The sequence below is a fragment of the Ursus maritimus genome, unplaced genomic scaffold (assembly GCF_017311325.1).
Source record: "Ursus maritimus isolate PB19 unplaced genomic scaffold, ASM1731132v1 scaffold_17, whole genome shotgun sequence".
Taxonomy (NCBI): domain Eukaryota; kingdom Metazoa; phylum Chordata; class Mammalia; order Carnivora; family Ursidae; genus Ursus; species Ursus maritimus.
In genome coordinates, this window is record NW_024424119.1 from 52,957,753 (window position 1) to 52,981,835 (window position 24,083).

A 24,083-nucleotide genomic window follows, 5' to 3' on the forward strand; every position below is an offset into this window, starting at 1 on the left:
GAGAGATCATTCTCAAGCAGACTCCCCATTCAGCACAGAGCCCAACACGGGGCTCCATCTCACAACCCTGTGATCGTGACCTGAGCCGGAATCAAGGGTCAGACACTTAACCGACTGAGCCACCTAGGCGCCCCCAATCTTTTTTCAGTACACATTTTTTTAGAACAGTTGTTTGCAGAAAAATTGAGGATAGTACAGAGAATTCCCACGCACTCAGCACTAACTTGCCGTACTATCGTACTATTCACACTTCACATTAGCATATTTGTTAATGAACCAATACCGATACATTACTATTAAGTAACACCCAGAAATTATTTAGGTTTCCTTTGTTTTTACCTAAAGTCCTCCTTTTCTGTTCCAGGATCCCACAGTACATCTTTTTTTTTTTTAAGATTTTATTTATTTATTCGTCAGAGAGAGAGAGAGGGAGAGAACACAAGCAGGGGGAGCAGCAGGCTCCCCGTTGAGCAAGGAGGCTGATGCAGGGCTCAATCCCAGGCCCCTGGGATCATGACTGAGCTGAAGGCAGACGCTTAACTGACTGAGCCACCCAGGCGCCCCCACATAGAACATCTAGACGTTGCTTCTCCTTAGGCTCCTCTTGGCTACGGTGCTTTCTCAGACTTCACTGCTTTCAATGACCTTGATAGTTTTGAGAAGTACTGGTCAGGTATTTTATAGGCCGCCGCACTACCAGCATCTGCCCCATGTCTTTCACATGAGCTCGGGGCTCTGGGTTCTGGGGAGGAAGACCATGGAGGTAAAGGGCCATTTTCATGACATCATATCAAGAGGACATACCAGCCAACACGACTTATCACTGTCGCGGTTGACCTTGATCACCTGGCTGAAGTGTGTTTGTCAAGTTCCCAGCTGATTTTTTTTGCCAGATAAACTGGAGGTGATGGGCAGAAGACCTCTGACTCTGTGACAACTCTTTCAGGTCACCGTTCAGTAGAAAGTGGCCACAGCAAGCGGTCGGCTCACACGGAGCACGGATCTTCCGTGTGAGGCGCCGCGGCAAGCACCTCACCGTGATTTCACTTGTTACGACCCCAGCAGGCAGGCAAAATCGTTATTCCCACGTCACATATGAGGGAGCTGAGCTTCTGAGGCCCCACGGCCAGAAGCCAGCAGAGCCACACCCGGCCAGCACTGCTCTGAGCTGTGTCCTGCCCCCACATGCAGGTGACGAGCCGGGCTGGCTGGGGCCTCCTCTCCCAGGGTGATGGCAGGGGCAAGAGACGTTCGGGGCTTCCCCTCAGGGCCCAGACTGGAACCTTAGCCAGAGGCCAACTTGCTCCTTCTAGCCCAAATGTTCTGAGCGGGAAAACATCCACATGGATAGAGGTTAAAAGAGAGCCAGGCCAAAACAAACAAACGAAAAACAAAACAAAACAAAACAAAACACACCCAATCCACATGGGATCAGATCAAGGTATCCAAAGCCTAGGAAAATCAAACTGGCAGGAAAAAATGGCTAAAAAAATTGTTTTTAAAGATTTTATTTATTTTTGCGAGAGAGAGTGCACACGCGCGTACACACACGAGAGAGAGAGAGAGAGAGAGAGAGAGAGAGAGAGAGGAGGGGCAGAGAATCAGGCTCAATCAGCCCCGATGCGGGGCTCAATCCCATCATGACCTGAGCCAAAGGCAGACTTAACCCACTGAGCCACCCAGGCGCCCCCACAAAACTGGGTTTTGATCATTTTCCCAAGGGTATTAGAATAGAGCCTTTTTTTTAAATGTAATCTCTACACCCAACATAGGACTCGAACTCACAACCCCAAGATCAAGCACTGCATGCTCTACAAACTGAGCCAGCTAGGCTCCCCTGGAATAGAGCCTTTTGACGCCCTATGCCCCATATTATTTAACCAGTCCCTTACTGATGGATGGTAATGGCCTTTCCTGTTTGTCACTATTACCTTGTAGCTGTGACCATCGAAGTACCTTTACTGCCTGCAACTTATGCCAGAAGACAGACCCCTAAAACCGTAACTGCCGAGTCACAGGGCAGGAGTATTTTTAATTTTGACACATACTACCGGGTTACTCCTAAAAGGCTGCAAAGTTGTACCTTCCCACCAATAGCACAGACGGCCCATTTTCTCACAGTGTCACCAATATTGGACATTCTCTTTTTATTGTTTGGAAAGGCAAGGAAAAGTCGTATCAGTTTCATCTGTGTGTCTTTCATTATTAGAGAGATTGACCATCATTCCCGGTTTATTAGCCATTTGGATTTCTTTTCATATATACACAAAGAATTCATCTCATTTGCCCAAATTTCTCACCTTTTTCTTATTGTTTTATAAGAGCTCTTTATATATTATGGATATCCACTACTTTTTTAAAAAGATTTTACTTATTTGAGAGACACAGCATGTGCACCCACACATGAGCAGGGGGGGCAGAGCGAGAGGGAGAAGCAGACCCCCGCTGAGCAGGGAGCCCCGATATGGGGCTCGATCCCAGAACCCTGAGATCATGACCTGAGCTTAACTGACGGAGCACCCAGGGGCCCCTGGATATTCATTCTTAAATATATTACAAGTATTTTTATCTGTCTTATCATTTGTTTATCATCTTTTCCTCATACGCAAGTTTTTCCTTTTTAATTGGGTCAAGTTTCTTGGTCTTCTTTCTTACAGTTTCAGAGTTTTATGCCACATGTAGAAAAGCTTCCCCTATGCTTGCTTTCTACACAGTTATCAGTTCCAGCTCACAACAATTCTTATCTTACCCATCCACTGACCCGCCAGCCACCTGACCTTTCAATGTCCCCACACAGCTCTCCAGCCCCGAGGCAGAGCTCGAGTCCCAGGGCCTGCCGGGACCAGGAAGCCTCTGGGTGCCCAGCCCTGGCCTCAAGCTCTTCTCCAGCTCCGCGGCCACCCGGGGAGCTGCAGCCTGGATGGCATCCTGGATGCTGTGTAAGTCCCACTGGGTCCTCAGGAGGGCATCGTCTAGGGTGAAAAAGCCATCCCGGGTACGCCGCACTTGGGAGCAGACAGCAGTGGTCTTCAGCTCCAGGCCGATCTCATGCACCAGCCTTCGCAGCTGCTTCTGCGTCTCGTGCATGCACTGCACCTCTGCCGGGGACACACAACAGACCCGAAGGTGGGAGCACGGCCTCTGGTATCTGCTGATCTAGATCCACACCCGCGATACCTCTTGGCTGTGTGATAACCTCAGCAGCAGACCTTAGCTCGCTCTCCAAGGCTATGCTATTCAAAGTGGAGCCCAAGGGCCAGCCCTGAAAGCTGATTAGATGTGCAGAATCTGGGGCTCCACCCAGACCTGCAGAATCAGAGTTTGCTCTTTTTCAAAGACCCCCAGGAGATTTGTGGGCAGGTGAACTTCCAGCAGGCTCCCTAGTCTAAGAATTAAGGCTCATCTGTAAAATGGGTGGTTGTGAGGCATCTTAAGAGATAATGTACATAAGGTGCTTATCATTGGGAGAGTCCTGGTCCGCACTCAAGGAGCCCTCGTTAGTAGGAGAAGAGCGAAGGGAGGGAGGGGCCGAAATAGGGTGGGACCGGGGAGGTGAGGGTGCTGTCTGATGGCCCACTGCAACTTGGAACACTCTGAGGCACTGGAAAGGAACCACGGAGTATAACTTGCTCGCTAAGGTCTGGCTTCAGAGCGTAACTTGGCAGCAGACAGGACAGGATTTGATCTGTGCGATGGGCCAAGTTCAGTCCCGGGCTGAGAAGGAAGCTGGCCCCTGGTGCCTTAGCCAGCAGAGATCAGGGCTGGCATGTGCCGGCCTCTGGAAGCGCATTCCACAGTGGCTCCCTAAACCCAGGAGCCCCATCTCACTGCTCCAACTTCCTGGGGCAACTCACCTAAGAGGAATTCTGGAGGCGCGAAGGAGACACATCGGATGCCTGTTACCAACATCGGGGACTTGCCCATGGGCCGAATCAAGCCTCTCACAGCCATATCGTAGGCCTCCTGGGTCTGCAAGTCCAGGTCGGAGTACCTGGGGATCAGAAGGGGGCTGGCGTGGGATGGGGAGCTGGGTCCAGTTTACCCCTGGCCCTGCCCCACTCATGAAGAGCTTTCCTGAAGCTCTTCTTTCACTTTCCATCTTCCCTGCCCCTCCAGCTGCCTTTTTCTCTGGCCCCTCTAATCCCTAAATGCAGGCTCTGCCCACCTCTGCAGTCTCCCTAGCTTCCGGTCAAGCACATGCTGCCTGCTCCTGCCCCCTGCCCCTAGATCATATGATGTGGGTTCCAGGCTTTCCTCTCCACTAAATCATATACTCCCACTAAGGCTAGCTGGGGTCTCCTGTTCCCCCTTGGTCTCCCCAGGAGCTGGCCTGGCACAAAGAAACGCTCCTGAGTGCTGTGGAAGGAAGGGCTGGTTCATGTCTGCTTTCGGGCTTGAAAAAGAAGGTCCATGGAATCTGCCCCAGGGTGGGCGGAGCCTACAGGGAGCCCAGTGGGCACTTCTTACTCTTCCAGCACTTCCTCAAGAGCGCCCTTCAGGAAAGTGAGGATTGGGCCCCACTTACATCACCAGGGCCTTCTGATGGGAACCTTGAATCAGGGCCAGGATTCGGTCCAGCTTCTCTCTGGTCACATGGTCTGGAAAAGCCAGGGGATGGTCAGGACATAAGTGCCCGCTGAGGACGTGCAACACACTGACAAACCAGCCCCATCCTCGGAACCTGCAGGAATCCCAGAGCATCCTCTGGTCCCAGGGCTCCCAGTTAGGGGGTGGAGAGTCCTTTGAGACTCTTATGAAAGCCCAGGACTCTCTTCTCAGAAAGTTAGGCCTGAACTCAGCATTGTGAGGACATTTTTAAGGGGCTCATAGACTCCAAGTTAAGAACAGTTTCTTCTGGAAATGAGGCTCAAAGCCGTAATATGACTTATCCAATATTCTAAGCCAGGTCCCCTGAGCCCTAATCTGGGTTTTTTTTTATGCCAGGGACCCTGGGAGGGAGAGTGCCATCTGTCTGAACACAGACACAGATGGCAAGAGGGAGCGGCTCTGCCTGCTGGTCCCACCAAGTGACTTGGGCAGGCAGCTGCTAAGCCTGGGTATGCTCACAAACTGCTAGGAGGCTGATCCTGGGGTCCAGTGCGGCAGGTGCCAATTTCTGGCTCCAAAGGCCAGAGTTCTGGGCATAGGTGTGGTGACCAAAGGCCTGCCAGCTTGGAAGGGCCTAGGCCTCTTATCCCCTCTGTCTGGCTTTCTTCATGCTCTTGTCTTATCTGAAATGTACCCACCACTGTCTCTTCCCTTCTCCTTTACAGCCCAGCTCAAATGCAGCCTCCTCCAGGAAGCCCTCCGGGAGCTTGTCACTTCTTTCTCCTGCCTCCTGCTGCTCTGCACCTGGGTCTCTTTCCCGCATTTAATTTGTTTTGGTCTGGGTGGCTCAGTCGGTGAAGCGTCTGCCTTCAGCTCGGGCCATGGTCCCAAGGTCCTGGGATCAAGCCCCACATCAGGCTCCCTGCTCAGTGGGGAGCCTACTTCTCCCTCTGCCTGCAGCTCCCCCTGCTTGTGCTCTCTTTCTCTCTCTCTGATGAAATTTTGTTTAAATCTTTAATTTGCTTTGGTTTTAACATTATTTTTTAGTTATGTAATTGACATACGAATCTTCTTTAAGAAATTTATTTACTTTTTAAAGACTTATTTTATTTGAGAGAGAGAGCACGTGCATACACGTGCACACAGGGGAAAGGGGCAGAGGGAGAGGATCTTAAGAAGGCACCTCTCTTCTTTAAGAAATTTAGATCAGGGGGCACCTGGGTGGCTCCGTGGGTTAAGCATCCACCTCTTGATTTCTGCTTGAGGTCATGATCTCAGGATCGTGGAATCAAGCCCTGTGCCAGGCTCCCCACTCAGTGTGGAGACAGCTTAAGATCTTTTCCCTCTGCCCCTTCTCCCTGCATGCACATTCTCTCTCTCTCAAATAAATAAATAAAATCTTTTAAAAAAGAAAAAAGAAAGAAAGAAACTTAGATCAGCATTAACAAGCATCTCCCCTCCTCCAAATTCCGGCTTCCTCCCTACCAGAGTGTCAAGGTGGTAACTGCCTTTGGACATGTTTCGTATGCTGACACACCCACATATCCAGATTATATAGTGCTACTCTGCCACGGTCTTCATCCGGCCCAGAAGACATAGAGGTGCGCATTTGCCCTCCCTGCTAGACTGAGTTCACCGAGATTGGGGACCCCCTCTGATTCACCAAGAGCCTGGCACATGGCTGGTGCCCAAAAACATCTGTCAAAGAAGAAAACGTAATAGATCTTATGGAAAGTGCTAGAACATAGGGAGGGTAAGAAGTGAAGAACGAGCCATCCAACCATCCATCCACCTACCCACCCCCCATCTACCTCTCCATCCATCACTAATTATCAGTTGATTACTGTTCTGAGAGTCCATCTAGGTCATCTGGGGGTTAGAGGAGCTTCCCTGAGGTGCCATTTATGCCAGGTGGGGAGGCACAGGGGGAGCACAGGGCAATTGTACCTGGAAGACAGAATGATGTCCCCAAAGCCTCCTATAGCCAGCCCAAACTTAGTGTGTTGGAGTCACTGAGGGCTGCATGGCCTGCACGGGGCTGAGCAGGGAGAGGAAGGGAGAGCAAACGCAAAGGCAGCCACGGCCGCTCTCCTCCCACCGCCCTGGGCTCCTGCGGGCTCTCACCATATGTTGACTTCTCCACCAGCCGCCCATCCTCACAGAAGTCATCTGTGGCTTTGCCCAGGAGGCCACGTACTGTGTAATCCTGCCAGGACAGGGAGAGAAAGATGTTAGAATTCCTGCTCGTCCTCAGCACTGAGGACGGAGGTGCCCCCCAGCAGCTCCCACCCCCAACCTGCTAGACAGGCTGCACGTCGCGGGTGGGTCCTCAGGTCTCCACTCAGGGAGCCAGGCATTCAGGCCCACCCAGCCACCCCACTGTCCCCCCAGGGAAGGGCACCAGACGTCCCTATGACAGCAAGCACCTGCCCACAAAGGGCGCTGCCCACCTCTCCAGCCAGACCTGACAACTTATCATGCCGGGCCCCTCCCAGTGCACCCTGCTGGCTTCTCCCCAGCCTCCAAATAGGATCTGTGCAGCTAACGGCCTCGGCCACAAGGAAGCGATGATGCCAACGGTGACAGTAATTTACGGAGCATTTACCACGTGCCAGGGACTGTGCTAAGTACGGTGCATGTAGTTACTAACTTAACCTTCAGGGTGACCCTACAGAAGAGCCACTATTCTCTCGCCCATGTTACAGACGAGGAAATGGAGGATGCTAAGTAATCCACCCAGGGACCCGCAGCTGGCAGAGGGGCAGAAGCCGGTTTTGAACTGGAGCTGTTTGGCTCCAGAATCCGTGCTCTTAACCACTAAAACTGGAGGCTCTCTAACGCAGCACCTCTGTCCCCACTCATGGTGCCGGACTCCAGGGCCCCAGGCCAGATGCAAGCTCCCTGGTGCCTGGACGGTGATGCCCACTGCTCAGTCTTGGGGGGAGAATGGAGTGGTATCATGATCAGGCTCTGGGGTCCGACAGATCCAGGTTCAAGCCGCAGTTCCGTTCCTTACAGGCTGCACGACCCTGAGCAAATGACATCCCCTCTCTGTGCCTCAGTGGTCTCATCCGTAAGGCGGGTTAACAGCAGATCCCACTTTGCAGGGACGTTGTGAGGCATCCACGAGGGAGTCCAGGTGCAGTGCTCAGCGTAGAGCCACCGGCACGTAGTAAGGGCAGCGGTCATTACCACGCTATCCTTAGTCTCCCCCAGCACACGGCCATGAAACAATACTGGCTGCTGGCCTGGGTGTTCCCCCATGGAGTCCTCTCAGCTTCAGATTCCTGCCAGTGAGCCCCAGGGAAAGGACCAGGGGCTAAACGAACCGTCCCCAGCACCCCCATACCTTGGTGAGGTGAGCATTGTACATGCTGGTAAGGAGCCTGCGTCCGTGTCCCACGCCGAGCACTGGAAGACACCCAGGCTGATCTCACACCTGGCTCCCCCTTCCCATTTCGCTGGGATCTCCAACCCCCATAACCACCACCAGAATATTTCCATCTCTGATGCTAAAGCCAGCCAAGAGGGCAAGGACAGCTTCTACAGGGAGCAAGTGAGCTCCCCTGGGTAGATATGAAAAAGCAGGTTTCAGGGCCCACCCATTTGTACTGACTCTGACTCATGGAGGGGAGGGGCCTCGGATCCTTAGTAAGCGCCCCCAAGGGGTTCTGATGCACTCCAAAGAAAGAGACCGGTGCCCCAGTCACACAGACCTGCCCTCAAATCTGGGGTGGCTCTAAGCATGTCCATTAGCCTCCTTGGGCCTCAAGCTCCCCATCAGTAAAATGGGGATACAAGATACTGTCTTGATCCCTGTGGGTATTGTGAAGACTGAGGCAATGCATAGAAAGAAATGAGCACAAAGGAAGGGCCCAATAAAGGGGCATTGTGGGGACTCCCTGCCTTTTCCGGGCTGTTTCTCCCTCTGCCCGGAGGACAGAATGACCCTCCATTCACTCCTGGGGAGGGAGGACAGGGAGAGGGAGCATGAGATCATGTCTGCCTGCCTGTGCCCCAGGAAGTGAGACAAGGGGACTGTGACTACTGTGCATGGAGGATGTGGCCTGGGGACACAGATGGCTCATGACTCAGGGCTTTGTATGTCCAGCTCCAGCGACATTCAGACCCTGGCCAGTGGGGCCAGAGTCGTGCGCTCGGCTACCCCACACAAGTGATGACACTTTTTGCTCCCTGGACCAGGGGCATTCACTAGCCACATGACCCAGACCGAGTCACCTAAGCTCCTGGAGCCTTCTTTTTTTCATAACAATCATCAACTATCTACCTAATAAGGTTGTTGTCATGAAAACATGTGCATGAAGGACTTCGTACCGCATGTCACATGCAGGGATCACTTGATAAAGGTGGGCAATTGTGATATGCACCCTTCCACCAGCTGACCAGACTCGGGGCAGGAATCAGGGGAGGAAGGCAGCGGCGGGAAATGGCAGTCAGGCTGGAAGTGGGCTGGGTTCATGGTAGTTCCCCGGTCTTCTCCCAAGACTGTATTATGCACCCCTGGGCTCACCACATCACCTACCAAGCACCCCAGATGCTTGGGCATCCAGCCGGTGTCCCACGCCAATCTTCAGGCTGGTGAATGCTGGTCCGCAGACTAGAAAGAAAGAAATGAGGTCCCTTTCTTCAATGAATCCAGCCTCCAGGATGACTTTAGCCTGCATCATGGTCTCATTCCTAGGATGTAGCTTTATGGAGCCCAAACCAGGATCAGGTTGGACTCTGAGGCTTCCCCACCACGGAATCTGGGGCCTAGAACCACTTCCTCAGTTCCCTGGGCCCAGAAAAAGGGCTTGTTACCCTGCCTATCATCTTTCCTCTGGTGAGAGGCTTTGAGGGGACTGGGCAGAACACTGGGACTCAACTTCCCTACTCAGCTGCAGCAGAAGGGGAGTCCTGGGCACCCCCGTAAGAAAATGGAGGTGGTAAGTTCCTGAAGGTGGGGCCTGGGTCCCAAGTTCTAACCCTAGAGCCCAGAACTCACTAGGTGCTCAGGAAATAACTAGTGAGGGATGCCTGGGTGGCTCAGTTGGTTAAGCATCTGTCTTCAGTTCAGGTCCTGATCCCAGGGTCCTGGGATGGAGCCCTGCATTGGGCTCCTTGCTCAGCAGGGAATCTGCTTCTCCCTCTCCCTCTGCCCCTCCCCTTGCTTACACACTCTCTCTCAAATAAATAAATAAAATAAACGTTTTAAAAATTAAAATAAAAACATTTTTAAAATGTGGGGTTTTGTGTATCAATTATATCTCAATAACGCTATTAAAAAAAAAAAAAAAAAAGACTGCATGTAAGAATGAGCCAGAAGCATATACACTTCTATAGACCAAGAGGTATCTGGGAGAAGGATACAGGATGGTTAAGCGCCCACTGAATCCAGGCTATGTTACTTAATGTCAACACTAAGGCTCAGCTTCCTCATTTGTGAAATGAGAACAGGACCCACCTCACAGGGTTGTGATGAGGATTTAGTGGAATGGTACTTGGTAAAAGCTTAACACAGTACCTAGTAGAGAAGAAATCTTCAGTCCATCATACTTGTTATTGCTTCACTGTAGAGCCACTAAATATCACTGTCAAAGGGATTTTAAGTGGTTTCTGGTCAAGCCCCTCAGTCTTCCTAATCTTGTCTAGTGACAGGGAGCTCACTACAACTAGTTTCATTCTTGGGCAGTTTTGTTGACTAAGAAAGTCACTCTTTCCCAAGAGCCCCAAACTCCCACCTTAGGACCACCTGAGGGTCTCAATTCCCATCTGAGGCCCAGAATAGTTAAAAGGGGTCAACAAGCTACAGGCCACAGGCCAAATCATCAAGCCTGTTTTTTTAATGGCCCATGGGTTAAATTTTTTTTTTTCATTTTTAATGATCTCCAAAAAAACAAGAAAATATTTTGTGACAGAGGAAAATTATATGAAACTCAAATGTCACTTTCCATAAATAAGATTTTATTAGAACACAGCCAGGCTCATTGCATTCCATATTGCCTACAGGTTCTTGGCACTACAATGGCAGAACTGGGCCTGCAAAGCCTAAAATATTTGCTATTTGGCCCTTTCCAGGAAAATTTGCCAATTCCCAGTCAAATTCTTCATCCCCACTGTGGCCCTTCAAGGATCTGGGACAAGAGTCTGAGCACTGACTGGGACACTGACTCGGCAAAGACTGCCTGGGAAGTGACACCCAGGCCCCTGCCCGAATGTGCCTTACCCAGCGGATGGTTGGTGAGGGTGGGCACACTCGTGGCGGTGAGAGTAAGCGCCTTCTCTTCACGGTCTCCCACGGGGCCCAGCAGGAAACGAACACGCTGCTCGGGGGCAGGAGCCTTCCCAGCATTGACACCTGAATACACAAAGGTAAAAGATACCAGGTCAATTCTGTCCGAACACCTGGGGGAGGTGGGACAGAGAGGTACGGAGATGAAAAGGAGAAAGCCCACGGTGTAGCGAATAGCGGCAGCTAAGAAACAGGCTTGGGTTCAAATTCTGACTCTATTACTTAGGACAACAGACCCTACGGTTTAGCTCTCTGAGCACAGGGCGAAGTGAGGAGTAAGGGAGTATACAGACTACAAGATTAGGAAAACGCTCTGCCCAGAGGACTGGGTCACGTGACTTTATTTTGCCAGGCGCATCAGAAGCGGAGAACCGGAGCCGGATCGTGGATCGGTTCGAGGCGCTCACCCTTCAGAAGCTGCAACTCCACGGTGTCCCGCAGGTGCTTCCATTTTAGCCCCGGGGGCTTGTAGACCGCGAAGAGCCCATGCAGCCGCGCCAGGCCGCGGGACCCCATGCCCCAAGCCCGCGGCGCCGGCTGGTGAAACAGCCGCCCCTGAACGGAAGTGCCGTACGGTCCCACTCCCAAATATGGTCCTGACCATGGGTGCCGCCATGTTTCGCAGCCGGAAGAGGTTCCTGTCTTATTGGCCTCGGGGAAAACGCGCGGAGGAGTGGAAAGTAAGGCCCGGCGCTGACCCCTAAGCGGGTCCCACTTGGGGACTCTTTCTGGGAGTGAGGGGAAGTGGGGAGAGTGTTGCTTCGGTGGAAGTAGGTGATAGACAGGTCGCTTGGATTTCCTTCTCAGACTTAGCGATAGGGCCCTCTCCTGTCCGAACTACGATTTTTCTCCTTCAAAGGCCCTTCGGGGCGCTCGGCGGCCGGACAGGTTTGCGGCCTCCGCCCTCCGCGCGCACCCTCCCGCGGCCGCCGGTGAGTGCCGGCTGCCATGGCGACGCTGCTGCGCTCGGCCCTGCGCCCTCTCCGCCCGCTCGGCGGCCGCCGAGGGCCGGCTGCAGGCAAGTGGTGGAGGCGGGAGGGAGGCCTGGGGCGCCAGGCTCGTCTGACCGCGGCCTTTTCCTTGCCCAATAGATGTGCCGCTCCGAGGCGTGCGCCATGGCGCTGGCCTGCTCTACCCGGGGCACATCCCTACCTCCCCGCTGCAGAAGGCGCTGCTGGCCGCCGGCTCGGCCGGAATGTCTCTCTATAACCCGTACCGCCACGGTAAGGTCGCCCGCGCCCGCGCCCGGCGCTTTCGGGAGGGCAGCGGGGGATCGGCGCGCGCCCTTGCCTGGGGAACCTGGGCAGGTGCCCACCTCTCTTTACCCGTCTCCTGGAGAATAGACTAGGTCGGGGTTCCCAAACCTGGCTGCATCCCATCATCCCGCGTAAGGTTCACAAAAATGCAGATGCCTGGGTCCCACCCTGAGCTCAGTCCGAATCAGCCCGAGCTTGGGGAGGGGAGGGGCCGAAGGGACAGAATTTTTAAATAAACTACCTACCGGAAGATTCTGTCGTCCAGCCACATTGAGAACCCGTGGACTAAATAGATGTAAACAACGTTTGTTATAACATACATCAAATTATAACATCCCGCTGAAAATTAAAGTTTATGAGGTCGGACACCCTGACTGCCCTGTTGCACTCTATCAGCATATTTTAGATTGTGCCTGGCACATAGCAGATGCTCAATAAATGTTTGCTGGATGTATGACTGGAACATCTTAGGGTTCTACAGTGCTTTTCTCATTCTCAGGATTCTAAGTCTGGAAGGTATTATTTATTCCTACTAAGAGAAATGACAGTGCTAACTGCTCACTGAGCCCTTATGCTGGTTGCTCACAGCACTAAATGTTTTATATGCACGATATTCTTGATTTTTCACATTAACCCTGTAAGAAAGGTATTCTCCACATTTCATAAATCAGTACCCTGAGGCTTGGAAGTGTGAAGCATTTTGCATAAGTTCACTTAGTAATTGCACCTGAACCCAAATCTAGCACACTGATATCAAAGCCTGTAATCAAAGGAGGCATGATATTCTGATGTAATAATGGGTGTAAAAGTGATTTATAAACTCTTTAGAACACTTTGCTAACCAGAGCCACCTCAGCCCATTAGATAAATAACAATGACAATGACTGTAGGTACATGTATTGAGCCCCTGCCATGTGCCAGGTGATTTGCTAAATGTTTAACAGGACTCCTTGTAACTAAGAGGTAGATAGGATTTTGGTTTATCATGTAGGAGACAGGCTCAGACGCAGGCCAGTAACTTACCTACGATCATATCTTCCATTTGTCGCCATTTCTTTCCTTTCAGACATGGTCGCAGTTCTAGGGGAGACCACAGGACACCGTGCCCTGAAGGGCCTCAGGGACCAGATGAGAAAGGATCCAGAGGGTGCCGAGATCCTGCAGTAGGTCCCAGCTGTGCCTGGGGGACTGGGGACATTCTCTGGGGATCCTGATCTCTCTGGAGTCACACTGTGTTCCCCTAGGGAGCTCTTCTTGATGCCCTGGCCGTGGAGGGCTGTGCATGCTGGGCACTGCCCAACTCCATGGGTGCCATTCACAGACACACTATGATGACCCAGGGGTAGTGCAGTGTGGTGGCCTCAGCCCAGTTCCCGCCACAGGGCCCTCTGCCTTCCCTAAGCTCCCATAACAGGCTAGCTATAACCCCCACCCCTGCAGCGTCCTTTGTGAGTACCCTGATCACACCTGGGGCTTGCTCCCTAGATGATGCCACTGCAGGCAGGAACCATGACCTTATCTTGTGGTAGTCTCCTCAGTCCCTGCCACAGTCCTGGCCAGAAGCAGGAGCTGCTGTAGGATTTGTGGCCCTATTGTTGCTCTCTGGCCCATTCACCTCCCACACCCTTGCTCTAGCTGGACCTCTCACCTGCCTTTGCTGCTGCCCTCACAGTACCTAAGTCCTGCCTTCTGCCTTGCAGAGAGCGTCCCCGGATCTCGCTGTCCACCCTGGACCTGGATAAGCTCCGTAGTCTGCCTGAGGGCTCCCTTGGCCAAGAGTATCTCCGTTTCCTGGATGTAAATGTGAGTTTCCAGCTTCTGTGCATTTGGCAATCACTAGGAAAGGCAGAGAAGGGCATGGGAGTGACGTCCTGAGGAAGGAGGAGTCCTGATTAGCCATCATGGGCAGGTGTGCTTTTTGTCTCTTGTGCCAAGGCTTTGTCGGGTTTTGTGGGACAGGCAAATGGGCCAGGAACTCCAGGCAATAATACTGGCCAGTATCTCATAGCCGCTCAGTGGGTGTCGGCTGCCAGGCTCATACTGATCTTGCTGAACCCTCCCAACAGGAAAGTTCATGCTTGACCCTCCCTGTCGAGTATGTCCTATTATTATCCCTTTTGGTAGATGAAGGAATGAGGCTCAGAGCACTTAAGCAACTTGATGATTTCATACAGCCAGTATGAATGGAGCCAGTATTCATACTCATGTCATGCCTTTTTTTTTTTCTTTTTTAAAGATTTTATTTTTAAGTCTGTCTCTGTACCCAGTGTGGGTCTTGAACTCACAACCCCAAGATTAAAAATTGCATGCTTCGGGGCGCCTGGGTGGCACAGTTGTTAAGCGTCTGCCTTCGGCTCAGGGCGTGATCCCAGCGTTCTGGGATCGAGCCCCGCATCAGGCTCCTCTGCTAAGAGCCTGCTTCTTCCTCTCCCACTCCCCCTGCTTGTGTTCCCTCTCTCGCTGGCTGTCTCTCTCTGTCAAATAAATAAATAAAATCTTTAAAAAAAAAAAAAGGGGGAGAAAAGAAATTGCATGCTTCACCAACTGAGCCAGCCAGGTGTCCCCAGATCATGCTCTTAGCTGCTGTATTATGTCCCTGTGTTCTAGAGACAGTGCTGTCCGCAGGGAATGACAAGTTGTGGCCCTCTCTGCCCCAGGCAAGGAGGACAGGAGCTGGTGGGGAGAGTCCCAACTGCTGAGGAACTCATTGAGGTGTTTAGGATCTGCCATGTACCACTTGTGGTTCCAGGTGCTGGGGATAGCATGGTGAACCAGACAGACAAAATCCTGCTCTTGTGGCGCTAATATTCTGGTTTGGGGAGGAAATCAAGTAATAAAACATTTCATATAAAAATTCAGGTCACATATTTATTGACTACTTGGAATGTACGACACTGTTCTCAGTAATTGAGATCCAGTGAATGAAACCTGCAAAGAGCTGGCCTGTGTGGGGCTTCCATCCCAGTGGATGGTGCTGTGAGAACAACATCCTGAGAGAGGACAGGGAAGCGGGTCGAAGGTGCCAGTTCCGATAGGGAGGTCACAGGAGGCTCCTCTGAGGAGACGCAGAAGAGGAGGAGCCAGCCCTGAGGAGAGATGAGGAGGGACAGGGGTACTGGCAAGTGCGAGAGCCTGTGTGTTTAAAACAAGGAAGGCGGGGCGCCTGGGTGGCTCAGTGGGTGAAGTGTCTGCCTTCGGCTCAGGTCATCTCAGGGTCCTGGGATCGAGCCCCGAATAGGACTTCCTGCTCAACGGGGAGCCTGCTTCTTACTCTGCCTCTCCTGTCCGCTCGTGCTGTCTCACTGTCTCACTCATGCAAGCGCTTTCTATCTCTCTCTCTCTCTCTCGAATAAATAAGTAAAATCTTTAAAAAACAAAAAAGAAAAGGAAAACTGAAAAGAGAAAAGAAAAACTGACCAACGTGGCCATATAGGAGTGAGTGGAGGAGAGGCAGCCAGTGGCTGGGAGGAGAGTGGGCCCAGACCCTGCCAGCTGTGGGAAGAAGTCTGTGTTTTGTAACAGGAGCAATAGAAAACATTGAAGGTTTCAAGCAGGATAGGAACATGACCTGATTTATATAAAAGGACCTTAGAATAACAGCTGGGTCGCCTTCCCTGTCCCAGCCCCTCCGCCCAGTATACACATACCCCATCAAATCCCCTCTGTCAAGTGGCTCTCCAGCCCACTCCAGGTTGCTCAAGAGCTAGGCTTCTCGGCCTCAGCTCTCACTATTGACTTTTTGGGCCAAATAATTCTTTTTTGTTTATTTTTATTTTTAAAAATTTATTTGCGAGAGAGCACGAGTTGGGGGGAGGGAAAGGGGGAAGGAGAAGCAGACCCTGCTGAGCAGGGAGCCCAACACAGGACTCGATCCCAGGAACCTGAGATCATGGCCTAAGTCGAAGGCAGATGCTTAACCACCTGAGCCACCCTGGCGCCCCAGAAACAGATAATTCTTTGTTTGGAGGGGCTGCCCGGCGCTTTCCAGGATGGTTAGCAGCATCCCTGGCCCCTCTCCCTAGATGCCAGTAGCGCCCCCTCTAAGTGATGACAGCCCAGATCTCTATGGACATGGCAGACATCCCTCAGTGGACAGTTGAGAAGCTACCGCTCTAGAAGATGATTTGTCCCTGAAAGAATGATCTGCTCCCCGTACTCTCCTGACACCTGCTCCTGCCCTGTTTTCCACCATCTCCTCAGTTTTCACCAGACAGCAAGTTACTTCATCAGTGGGAAACCCATCAGGGTGGCCGCCTTCTTCTGAAGTCCCCAGAGCCTTTCATCTTGTTGCTGTGGAGGGGATGGGACTGCCAGGGCCTCCCTGGGCAGCCTGCCCAGTCGCAGCCCTAGTTGTGATAATAGCCATAGAGATTGTGACACTTGCAGGGCACTGAAACCAGCAGCCCACAGGATGTGAAGGAACACCTTTGTCCCAACAGAGATTGAGATCGAAGTTCAAGGTGAGGCCACTCTCCCTGAGGCTGTCTTTGGTAGGGGGGTCTGGTCATCTTGTGGCATCAAGATTATGGGCCTGGGCTCTGGAGTTAAGAGCAGCCTGCATTAGAATCCTGCCGCTCTTCCTCGCTTTATGGCCCTGGGCAAATCATTTGACCTCTGTGAGCCTCCTACTGCTTATCTGAGGTCAGGGGACCTAATGTTTATCCTCCAAGGCACTTACAGGGCTTGTAATTAATGGATGTTAAGGCTACTGGCTTTGGAATCCAGTAGACTTTGTTTCCAGTCCTGATTCAGCCACTTGATTAGCTGTGTGATACTGGGCAAGTTAATTTCTCTGAACCTCATTTTTCTTACCTTTATCTGAGGCTCCTAAGTACCTACCCCGCCCCCATGGGCGTGACGATGCCTTATGATGATATATGTAAAGGACTTCATACAGTGCTGGCACATAGTAGGTACTCAGTAAACACGGTTGCTATCACTGTGATCACCCTCAGCTTCACATGGCATGTAGAATGCCCTAGAGAAGAAATCGGGAACTGGGACCCAGTGAGATCGCAGACGCAGACCAAGGCCCTGAGCCAGCAGCCCCAAAGCAATGAAGACATCAAATCCTTTGGTCTCTGGACAGGCTGAGACCATGCTTTGGGAACAGGAACACTGGCTGCTCCCGTTCTGCGTGGATGCTGCTGAGGACTGAGAGAGGCAGTGGGTGGGTCAGAGAAGGACAGTTGTCATCCTTCCTGGGCTCAGAAAAGCCCCTGGAGATACAACAGTGAACAAAGCAGCCAGCAGCCGTGTGCAGCTAAAAGGCCACTACAGCGCCACGCACAGAAAGCGACCACAAGCCGACAGGTCGCTTCAGTCTGCTGTTAGCCACTTCAGTAAAAGCGAAAAGAAACAGGTGGAATTAACTTTAATAACCTATTTTATTTAACCCAGTGTACTGAAAATACTATCATTTCAACATGTAATCGATATTTCTAAATTACTGGGATTTCACATTGTGTTCTTCATACCAAGGCTTCGAAACCCAGTGTGCCTTTTATGCCTACTGCAGCATAGCTAGGTTGGAACTGTCCCGTTTCCAGGCTCAGTGGCCACCGGGGCTGAGTGGCTGCCATAGTGAACAGTCCAGATCTACAAAAGGGGCACATGCGCTGCGTATCACAGTACAAGGTACGGGACCCTGCAAGAGGCCCTAACACAGACCTGAGCAGTCTGAAGGTCACAGACAGCCTCCCTGCAGCGGTGACACTTAAGGCGAGTCAGAAAGGACAGGTGGAATTGTCAAGGTGAAGCTGCGGGTGGTGGGGGAGAGCACCCTAGGCTAGGAGCAGCTCATGTGAAGGATCGGGGCCGGGGTGCCTGGCTGGCTTAGTCGGTGAAACATGCAATTCTTGATCTTGGGGTTATGAGTTCAAGCCCCATGTTGGGCATAGAGATTACTTTAAAAAATTAGGGCCGCCTGGGTGGCACAGTCAGTGAAGTATCTGACTCTTGGTTTTGGCTCAGGTCGTGATCTCAGTGTCCTGGGATCGAGCCTTGCGGCGGAATCTGCACTCAGCACAGGTCTGCTTGGGATTCTCCCTCACCCTATGCCCCTCCCATGTGTGTGCATGAGCCGTGTCTCTCTCTCTCTCTCTCTCTCTCTCTCTCTCAAATATATAAATATTATTTATTTGGGTGAGGGAGAAGCAGAAGCAGGCTCCCCACTGAGCAGGGAGCCCGACGCTGGGCTCCATCCCAGGACCCCAGGATCATGACCTGAGCCAAAGGCAGACACTTAACTGACTGAGTCACCCAGCTGAGGTTTTTTTTTTAGATACTAGTTTTAATTTTAATCATTTTTAGAGGGTACAGAAAATGAAAATGGTAATGTGAAGCAATTGCTGAACTAATCTGGGCTAAAAGTGACGTACGGAGGAAAAAGTATAGTGTTGTTTGTATCCACACATGTAAGTGAGTGTATGTGCATGCACGTAGGTGCGAATGTGTTGAGGGGGCGGCCCCCAGTTTACTGAGTGTACTAGAAATTCAGCAGACCACCTCATCATATAATCACTGAGTTCGACACCTGAAGCTAATATTACACTATATATTAACCAGCTGGAATTTAGTTACTTATTTTATTATTATTATTTTTTAAAGATTTTATTTATTTATTTGACAGAGAGACAGCCAGTGAGAGAGGGAACACAAACAGGGGGAGTGGGAGAGGAAGAAGCAGGCTCCCAGCAGAGCAGGGAGCCTGATGTGGGGCTCGATCCCAGGACTCCGGGATCACGCCCTGAGCCGAAGGCAGAAGCTTAACGATTGAGCCACCCAGGCGCCCCAACCAGCTGGAATTTAAACAAAAACTTGGAATGAAAAAAATTTCAAAGGACAATGGTCTTGGTAACCAACAACGCTTAGGTCTAAGGCATAATGAATCCTTATACTAAAAAAGTTGAGCATAACTTTCCCTGTTAATAGTTACAATGGGTGTGGTAGGTATCAGATAATTAAACACAAAGTTTTAAGATGTGTAACAAGCTTAATCACACATAAAACATTATTTGAATGTTTTACATCTAGTTCTTTAAATAATTATGAAAGAAGCCAAACTAAAAGGTTCTTCGCTTTATGGCCCTGGGCAAATCATTTGACCTCTGTGAGCCTCCTACTGCTTATCTGAGGTCAGGGGACCTAATGTTTATCCTCCAAGGCACTTACAGGGCTTGTAATTAATGGATGTTAAGGCTACTGGCTTTGGAATCCAGTAGACTTTGTTTCCAGTCCTGATTCAGCCACTTGATTAGCTGTGTGATACTGGGCAAGTTAATTTCTCTGAACCTCATTTTTCTTACCTTTATCTGAGGCTCCTAAGTACCTACCCCGCCCCCATGGGCGTGACGATGCCTTATGATGATATATGTAAAGGACTTCATACAGTGCTGGCACATAGTAGGTACTCAGTAAACACGGTTGCTATCACTGTGATCACCCTCAGCTTCACATGGCATGTAGAATGCCCTAGAGAAGAAATCGGGAACTGGGACCCAGTGAGATCGCAGACGCAGACCAAGGCCCTGAGCCAGCAGCCCCAAAGCAATGAAGACATCAAATCCTTTGGTCTCTGGACAGGCTGAGACCATGCTTTGGGAACAGGAACACTGGCTGCTCCCGTTCTGCGTGGATGCTGCTGAGGACTGAGAGAGGCAGTGGGTGGGTCAGAGAAGGACAGTTGTCATCCTTCCTGGGCTCAGAAAAGCCCCTGGAGATACAACAGTGAACAAAGCAGCCAGCAGCCGTGTGCAGCTAAAAGGCCACTACAGCGCCACGCACAGAAAGCGACCACAAGCCGACAGGTCGCTTCAGTCTGCTGTTAGCCACTTCAGTAAAAGCGAAAAGAAACAGGTGGAATTAACTTTAATAACCTATTTTATTTAACCCAGTGTACTGAAAATACTATCATTTCAACATGTAATCGATATTTCTAAATTACTGGGATTTCACATTGTGTTCTTCATACCAAGGCTTCGAAACCCAGTGTGCCTTTTATGCCTACTGCAGCATAGCTAGGTTGGAACTGTCCCGTTTCCAGGCTCAGTGGCCACCGGGGCTGAGTGGCTGCCATAGTGAACAGTCCAGATCTACAAAAGGGGCACATGCGCTGCGTATCACAGTACAAGGTACGGGACCCTGCAAGAGGCCCTAACACAGACCTGAGCAGTCTGAAGGTCACAGACAGCCTCCCTGCAGCGGTGACACTTAAGGCGAGTCAGAAAGGACAGGTGGAATTGTCAAGGTGAAGCTGCGGGTGGTGGGGGAGAGCACCCTAGGCTAGGAGCAGCTCATGTGAAGGATCGGGGCCGGGGTGCCTGGCTGGCTTAGTCGGTGAAACATGCAATTCTTGATCTTGGGGTTATGAGTTCAAGCCCCATGTTGGGCATAGAGATTACTTTAAAAAATTAGGGCCGCCTGGGTGGCACAGTCAGTGAAGTATCTGACTCTTGGTTTTGGCTCAGGTCGTGATCTCAGTGTCCTGGGATCGAGCCTTGCGGCGGAATCTGCACTCAGCACAGGTCTGCTTGGGATTCTCCCTCACCCTATGCCCCTCCCATGTGTGTGCATGAGCCGTGTCTCTCTCTCTCTCTCTCTCTCTCTCTCTCTCTCTCAAATATATAAATATTATTTATTTGGGTGAGGGAGAAGCAGAAGCAGGCTCCCCACTGAGCAGGGAGCCCGACGCTGGGCTCCATCCCAGGACCCCAGGATCATGACCTGAGCTGAAGGCAGATGCTCAACCGACTGAGCCACCCAGGCGCCCCCCCCCCCAAAATTAAATCTTTAAAAAGGAAAGTATCAGGGACCTTGGAAGCTTCTTTTTTCCTTTTCTCCCCATTTTATTTCTAATTGTAGTTAAAAAAAAAACAACAACATACCATGGGGTAAGATAAGATAACATAAGAGTTGCCATCTCAGGGGTGCCTGGCTGGCTCAGTCAGAAGAGTGTGTGACTCTTCATCTCAGGGTTGTGAGTTCTAGCCCCATGTTGGGGGTAGAGTTTAAAGGAAAAAAAAAGTTGTCATCTTAACCATCTCTAAGTGGACAGTTCAGTCATGTTAAATATATTCACATTGTTGTAAAATCAGCCTTCAGAGCTCTTCCATCTTGTAAAACCGAAACCTTAGCCCCTTAAACAACTGTCACTTCCCGCAACTGCCAGGAGCTTCTCTGCCATAAATTCCAGCAGGCTTGGACCTTATGTGTGAGTCAGGGTCGGCCAAGAGGATGTCAGCGCCACTATATTCCCTGCCCAAGGACTCCCCTATTGGCAAGTACGGACAGAAACAGTCCATGGTATGAGTCTGGTGGGAGTGGTTGACAGTCAAGGAGAGGCTGGCCAGTGTGGCCTTGGGAACAGTTGGGAAGAGATCTAGGGGAGGTTTATGGTTGTCAGAGGGTCTCCCCAGATACCCGCGCACCCACCCGATTCGTGGACGATGAGGAGCTAGCCTATGTGATCCAGCGGTACCGGGAGGTTCACGACATGCTCCACACCCTGCTGGGGATGCCCACCAACATCCTGGGTGAGTGGTAGCCCCCAGCCACCTTGAGAGTGGGGATGGGCAGGGTGGGGCAGGGTGTTCTAGCTGGCCTGTCCACCTGGGTCTGTCACCCACCAGTCAGCCGGCTCAGTGCCTCATTTTCTGCTTTCCGAGCATCGTGGTAGCGTCTGTGCCACACATCCCCTCTCCGTCCCGCTGCCTCTGTGGTTCCTGAGCTGACGGAGCAGCACCCAGGCATTGGGGCTCTCTGCTCGGAAGCCCTCCGCAACTCCCTAAGGCCTGTAGGAACCACCCTGGACTTCTCAGCCTGGCTTTTGGAGTCCTCTGCACCCTGACCCCAAGCTTCCTTCCCAGCCCTTATCTCCTTCTGTTCTTTCTTGGACCCTCTCCTTCACCCCAAGCCAAGTGCTCCAAGGCCCAGCCTAGGCCAGGACTGGGCACGGTCAACCCCAGTAGAGATCAAGAGAGGAGCAGACGCTTTGCTCTGCTCTGCCAGGAACACCATGGCCTCTCCTCCTGGGCCCTTCTCACCTCCCACCCCATTCCTCACCCTGCCCCCCAGGGGAGATCGTGGTGAAGTGGTTTGAGGCTGTCCAGACTGGCCTGCCCATGTGCATCCTGGGTGCCCTCTTTGGACCAATCCGACTCAGTGCCCAGTAAGTTCTCAAGCAGCGAGGGGTTGGGGGAGGGCCCAGAGGAGCCAGGCTCCAGGAAATGGGACAAGCATTCAACCTTCCTGAGCCCCCCAGTGGTTCTCCAGGAAGCCAGGGTAGTAAGAATGAGGCAGAAGGGTGCAACTGGCCTGGCGCTGGGTCTCCAGGGCCATGAGTGAAGCCTGGATGTTTCACAGGACTCTAGGGTACCCTGGGCCGGGCCTCCGTGTTGAGTCAGAACATGGAGTTGAGGGGGTAGGGTACCAAATGCAGTGCTAGTTCCTGGAGTTAGGTAGCCTTTGATTTAAATCTGGGCTTTGGCGTATTCAAAATGTGTGGCTTTGGGCACCAGATTTTACCTCACTGAGTTTCTGTTTCCTCATCTGCTAATGGCGATAATAACTACCTTCTTTTTAAGGTGTTTGTGAGGACTGAGAAAATGCACATGAACTTCTGGGCACAGGGCGTGCCCGGCCCCGGGGAACTCACATCTTTTCTCCTCTGCTGCCCCTCAGGAGCCTGCAGGTGCTGGTTTCGGAGCTGATCCCGTGGGCCGTGCAGAATGGGCGCAGAGCCCCGTGTGTCCTCAACCTGTACTACGAGCGGCGCTGGGAGCAGCCCCTGCTAGCTCTGCGGGAGGAGCTGGGCATCACAGAGCCCCCCACCGTGCACGTCAGGGGCCCGGCCTAGGCCCTGAGCCGCTGCCCCCCCCCCCACACACACCTGCTCTAGGAGCCGAGGACTCTTTGGCCATTACCTTGGTTCCTTTTCTTTGAACACAGACCTTTGGATGTCATTTGTCGTAATTTGTCATAACCACTGATGAGTGGCTTTGAGGACCCCTCCAGGAGGGAGCCGGCAGTGCAGCGGGGTTCCCAGGGGAGCCAAGAGCTGCCCAAAGAGCACCGGGTGTGAGCGAGAATCAGTCGTCCAGCCTGGTGCTGGGGTGTCTCAGGTCCATGACTCCTGTTCTGCACCCGTCTCTGCCAACGAGGGTTTTCTGGGTGCCAGGCTGGGTGTCGTCCGGGAGGAAGGGTTACACCAGTTCCAAAGACCTGAGAAGGGGCAGGCGAGTCTCCACTGTCTGAATAAAGTCTGCCGTCAGACCGAGTGTGTGCTCTCCTGCCTTTGCCCAGTGCTGCCCGGGGCTCTTGGAGCCTTGGGCCCTCGAGCACGAGCAGACATCCCCTCCAGCCTGAGCTTCGGCTACTTATCTTCTGTCGTTTGGTCTGAAGTCAGTCTGGGATTCAGATTCCTAATGCCTCCATTGTTTTCCAGCAGAGGGATTTACGGCAGGTTTGTTCCCCTCCTTTCAGCCCATTTCATCATCAGTAAAAGGGGAAGAGAACCAACACCCACTTCCTAGGATTCCTGTGAGGATTTTGGAAGGGCTTCAGAGAAAGGGCCCCAGGGGCAGAAAGCGATTATCCCTAGTGTGTTCTCAGGTGAGAAGCCAGCTGTGAGGCTGCTGGTCATTTTGGATTGGCCCCCAGGCATTTTCCTTGGGTCAGGACCAAGGAGTGGGCACAGGCAGGGTGAAAGTATCACTGCAAAACTGGCTAGCCCTGTCTTGGGATTTAGAACCAGAAACACTCTCAAGATGGCAGAGCCTTTAGAGTTCTGGGGGGCCAGCTCACCATTGTGTGGATAGGACAACTAAGGCCTAGAGATAGGCAAGGGATTGCCCGAAGTAACTAGAACAGAGGCCACAAGACTTCCTGGTTGGGTTTCCTGTGCCTCAGTTTCCCTCTCCATAAGGGCTACGGTTTTATAGCTGTACTATGTGCCTCAGCAATTGAGATGCCTTATTGCGTTGATGCCT

General features: G+C 51.9%; 2 protein-coding genes across 6 annotated transcripts; one reads left to right on the forward strand and one right to left on the reverse strand.

Annotated features, from left to right (window-relative positions):
- Positions 1 to 2,606: 2,606 nt before the first annotated feature.
- TRUB2 (TruB pseudouridine synthase family member 2) lies at positions 2,607 to 11,433 on the reverse strand. The gene is made up of 8 exons (XM_008698714.2): positions 11,248 to 11,433; positions 10,775 to 10,906; positions 9,092 to 9,166; positions 7,898 to 7,959; positions 6,673 to 6,754; positions 4,526 to 4,598; positions 3,855 to 3,991; positions 2,607 to 3,098 (listed from the first exon to the last, which is right to left on the reverse strand). The coding sequence occupies exons 1-8, from the start codon at positions 11,354 to 11,356 to the stop codon at positions 2,746 to 2,748; spliced, it is 1,023 nt and encodes a 340-aa protein (XP_008696936.1). The 5' UTR covers positions 11,357 to 11,433; the 3' UTR covers positions 2,607 to 2,745.
- Positions 11,434 to 11,526: 93 nt separating this feature from the next.
- Positions 11,527 to 23,367, forward strand: COQ4 (coenzyme Q4). Of its 5 annotated transcripts, XM_040631977.1 has the most exons (9): positions 11,527 to 11,858; positions 11,932 to 12,063; positions 13,163 to 13,259; positions 13,797 to 13,899; positions 18,070 to 18,126; positions 21,266 to 21,373; positions 21,500 to 21,629; positions 22,171 to 22,264; positions 22,777 to 23,367. In XM_040631977.1, the coding sequence occupies exons 1-9, from the start codon at positions 11,789 to 11,791 to the stop codon at positions 22,949 to 22,951; spliced, it is 966 nt and encodes a 321-aa protein (XP_040487911.1). In that variant the 5' UTR covers positions 11,527 to 11,788; the 3' UTR covers positions 22,952 to 23,367. The 5 variants fall into 5 exon arrangements, with proteins under 5 accessions (XP_040487911.1, XP_040487912.1, XP_040487914.1 ...); XM_040631978.1 differs by lacking the exon at positions 18,070 to 18,126; XM_040631980.1 differs by lacking the exon at positions 22,171 to 22,264 and having other exon boundaries at positions 22,777 to 22,951.
- The last annotated feature ends 716 nt before the right edge of the window (positions 23,368 to 24,083 follow it).

Excerpts from the sequence above, each read along its gene's own strand:
- TRUB2 (XM_008698714.2), bottom strand. The coding sequence starts at position 11,356 with ATGGGGTCCCGCGGCCTGGCGCGGCTGCATGGGCTCTTCGCGGTCTAC. Across the intron at positions 7,960-9,091 it reads CCAAGCATCTGGGGTGCTTG|TGCTCGGCGTGGGACACGGA; the intron begins GTAGGTGATGTG and ends GGTGTCTTCCAG. Across the intron at positions 3,992-4,525 it reads CATCAGAAGGCCCTGGTGAT|GTACTCCGACCTGGACTTGC; the intron begins GTAAGTGGGGCC and ends TCTGATCCCCAG.
- COQ4 (XM_040631977.1), top strand. The coding sequence starts at position 11,789 with ATGGCGACGCTGCTGCGCTCGGCCCTGCGCCCTCTCCGCCCGCTCGGC. Across the intron at positions 11,859-11,931 it reads CCGCCGAGGGCCGGCTGCAG|ATGTGCCGCTCCGAGGCGTG; the intron begins GCAAGTGGTGGA and ends CTTGCCCAATAG. Across the intron at positions 13,900-18,069 it reads TCCGTTTCCTGGATGTAAAT|GTCGTGATCTCAGTGTCCTG; the intron begins GTGAGTTTCCAG and ends GTTTTGGCTCAG.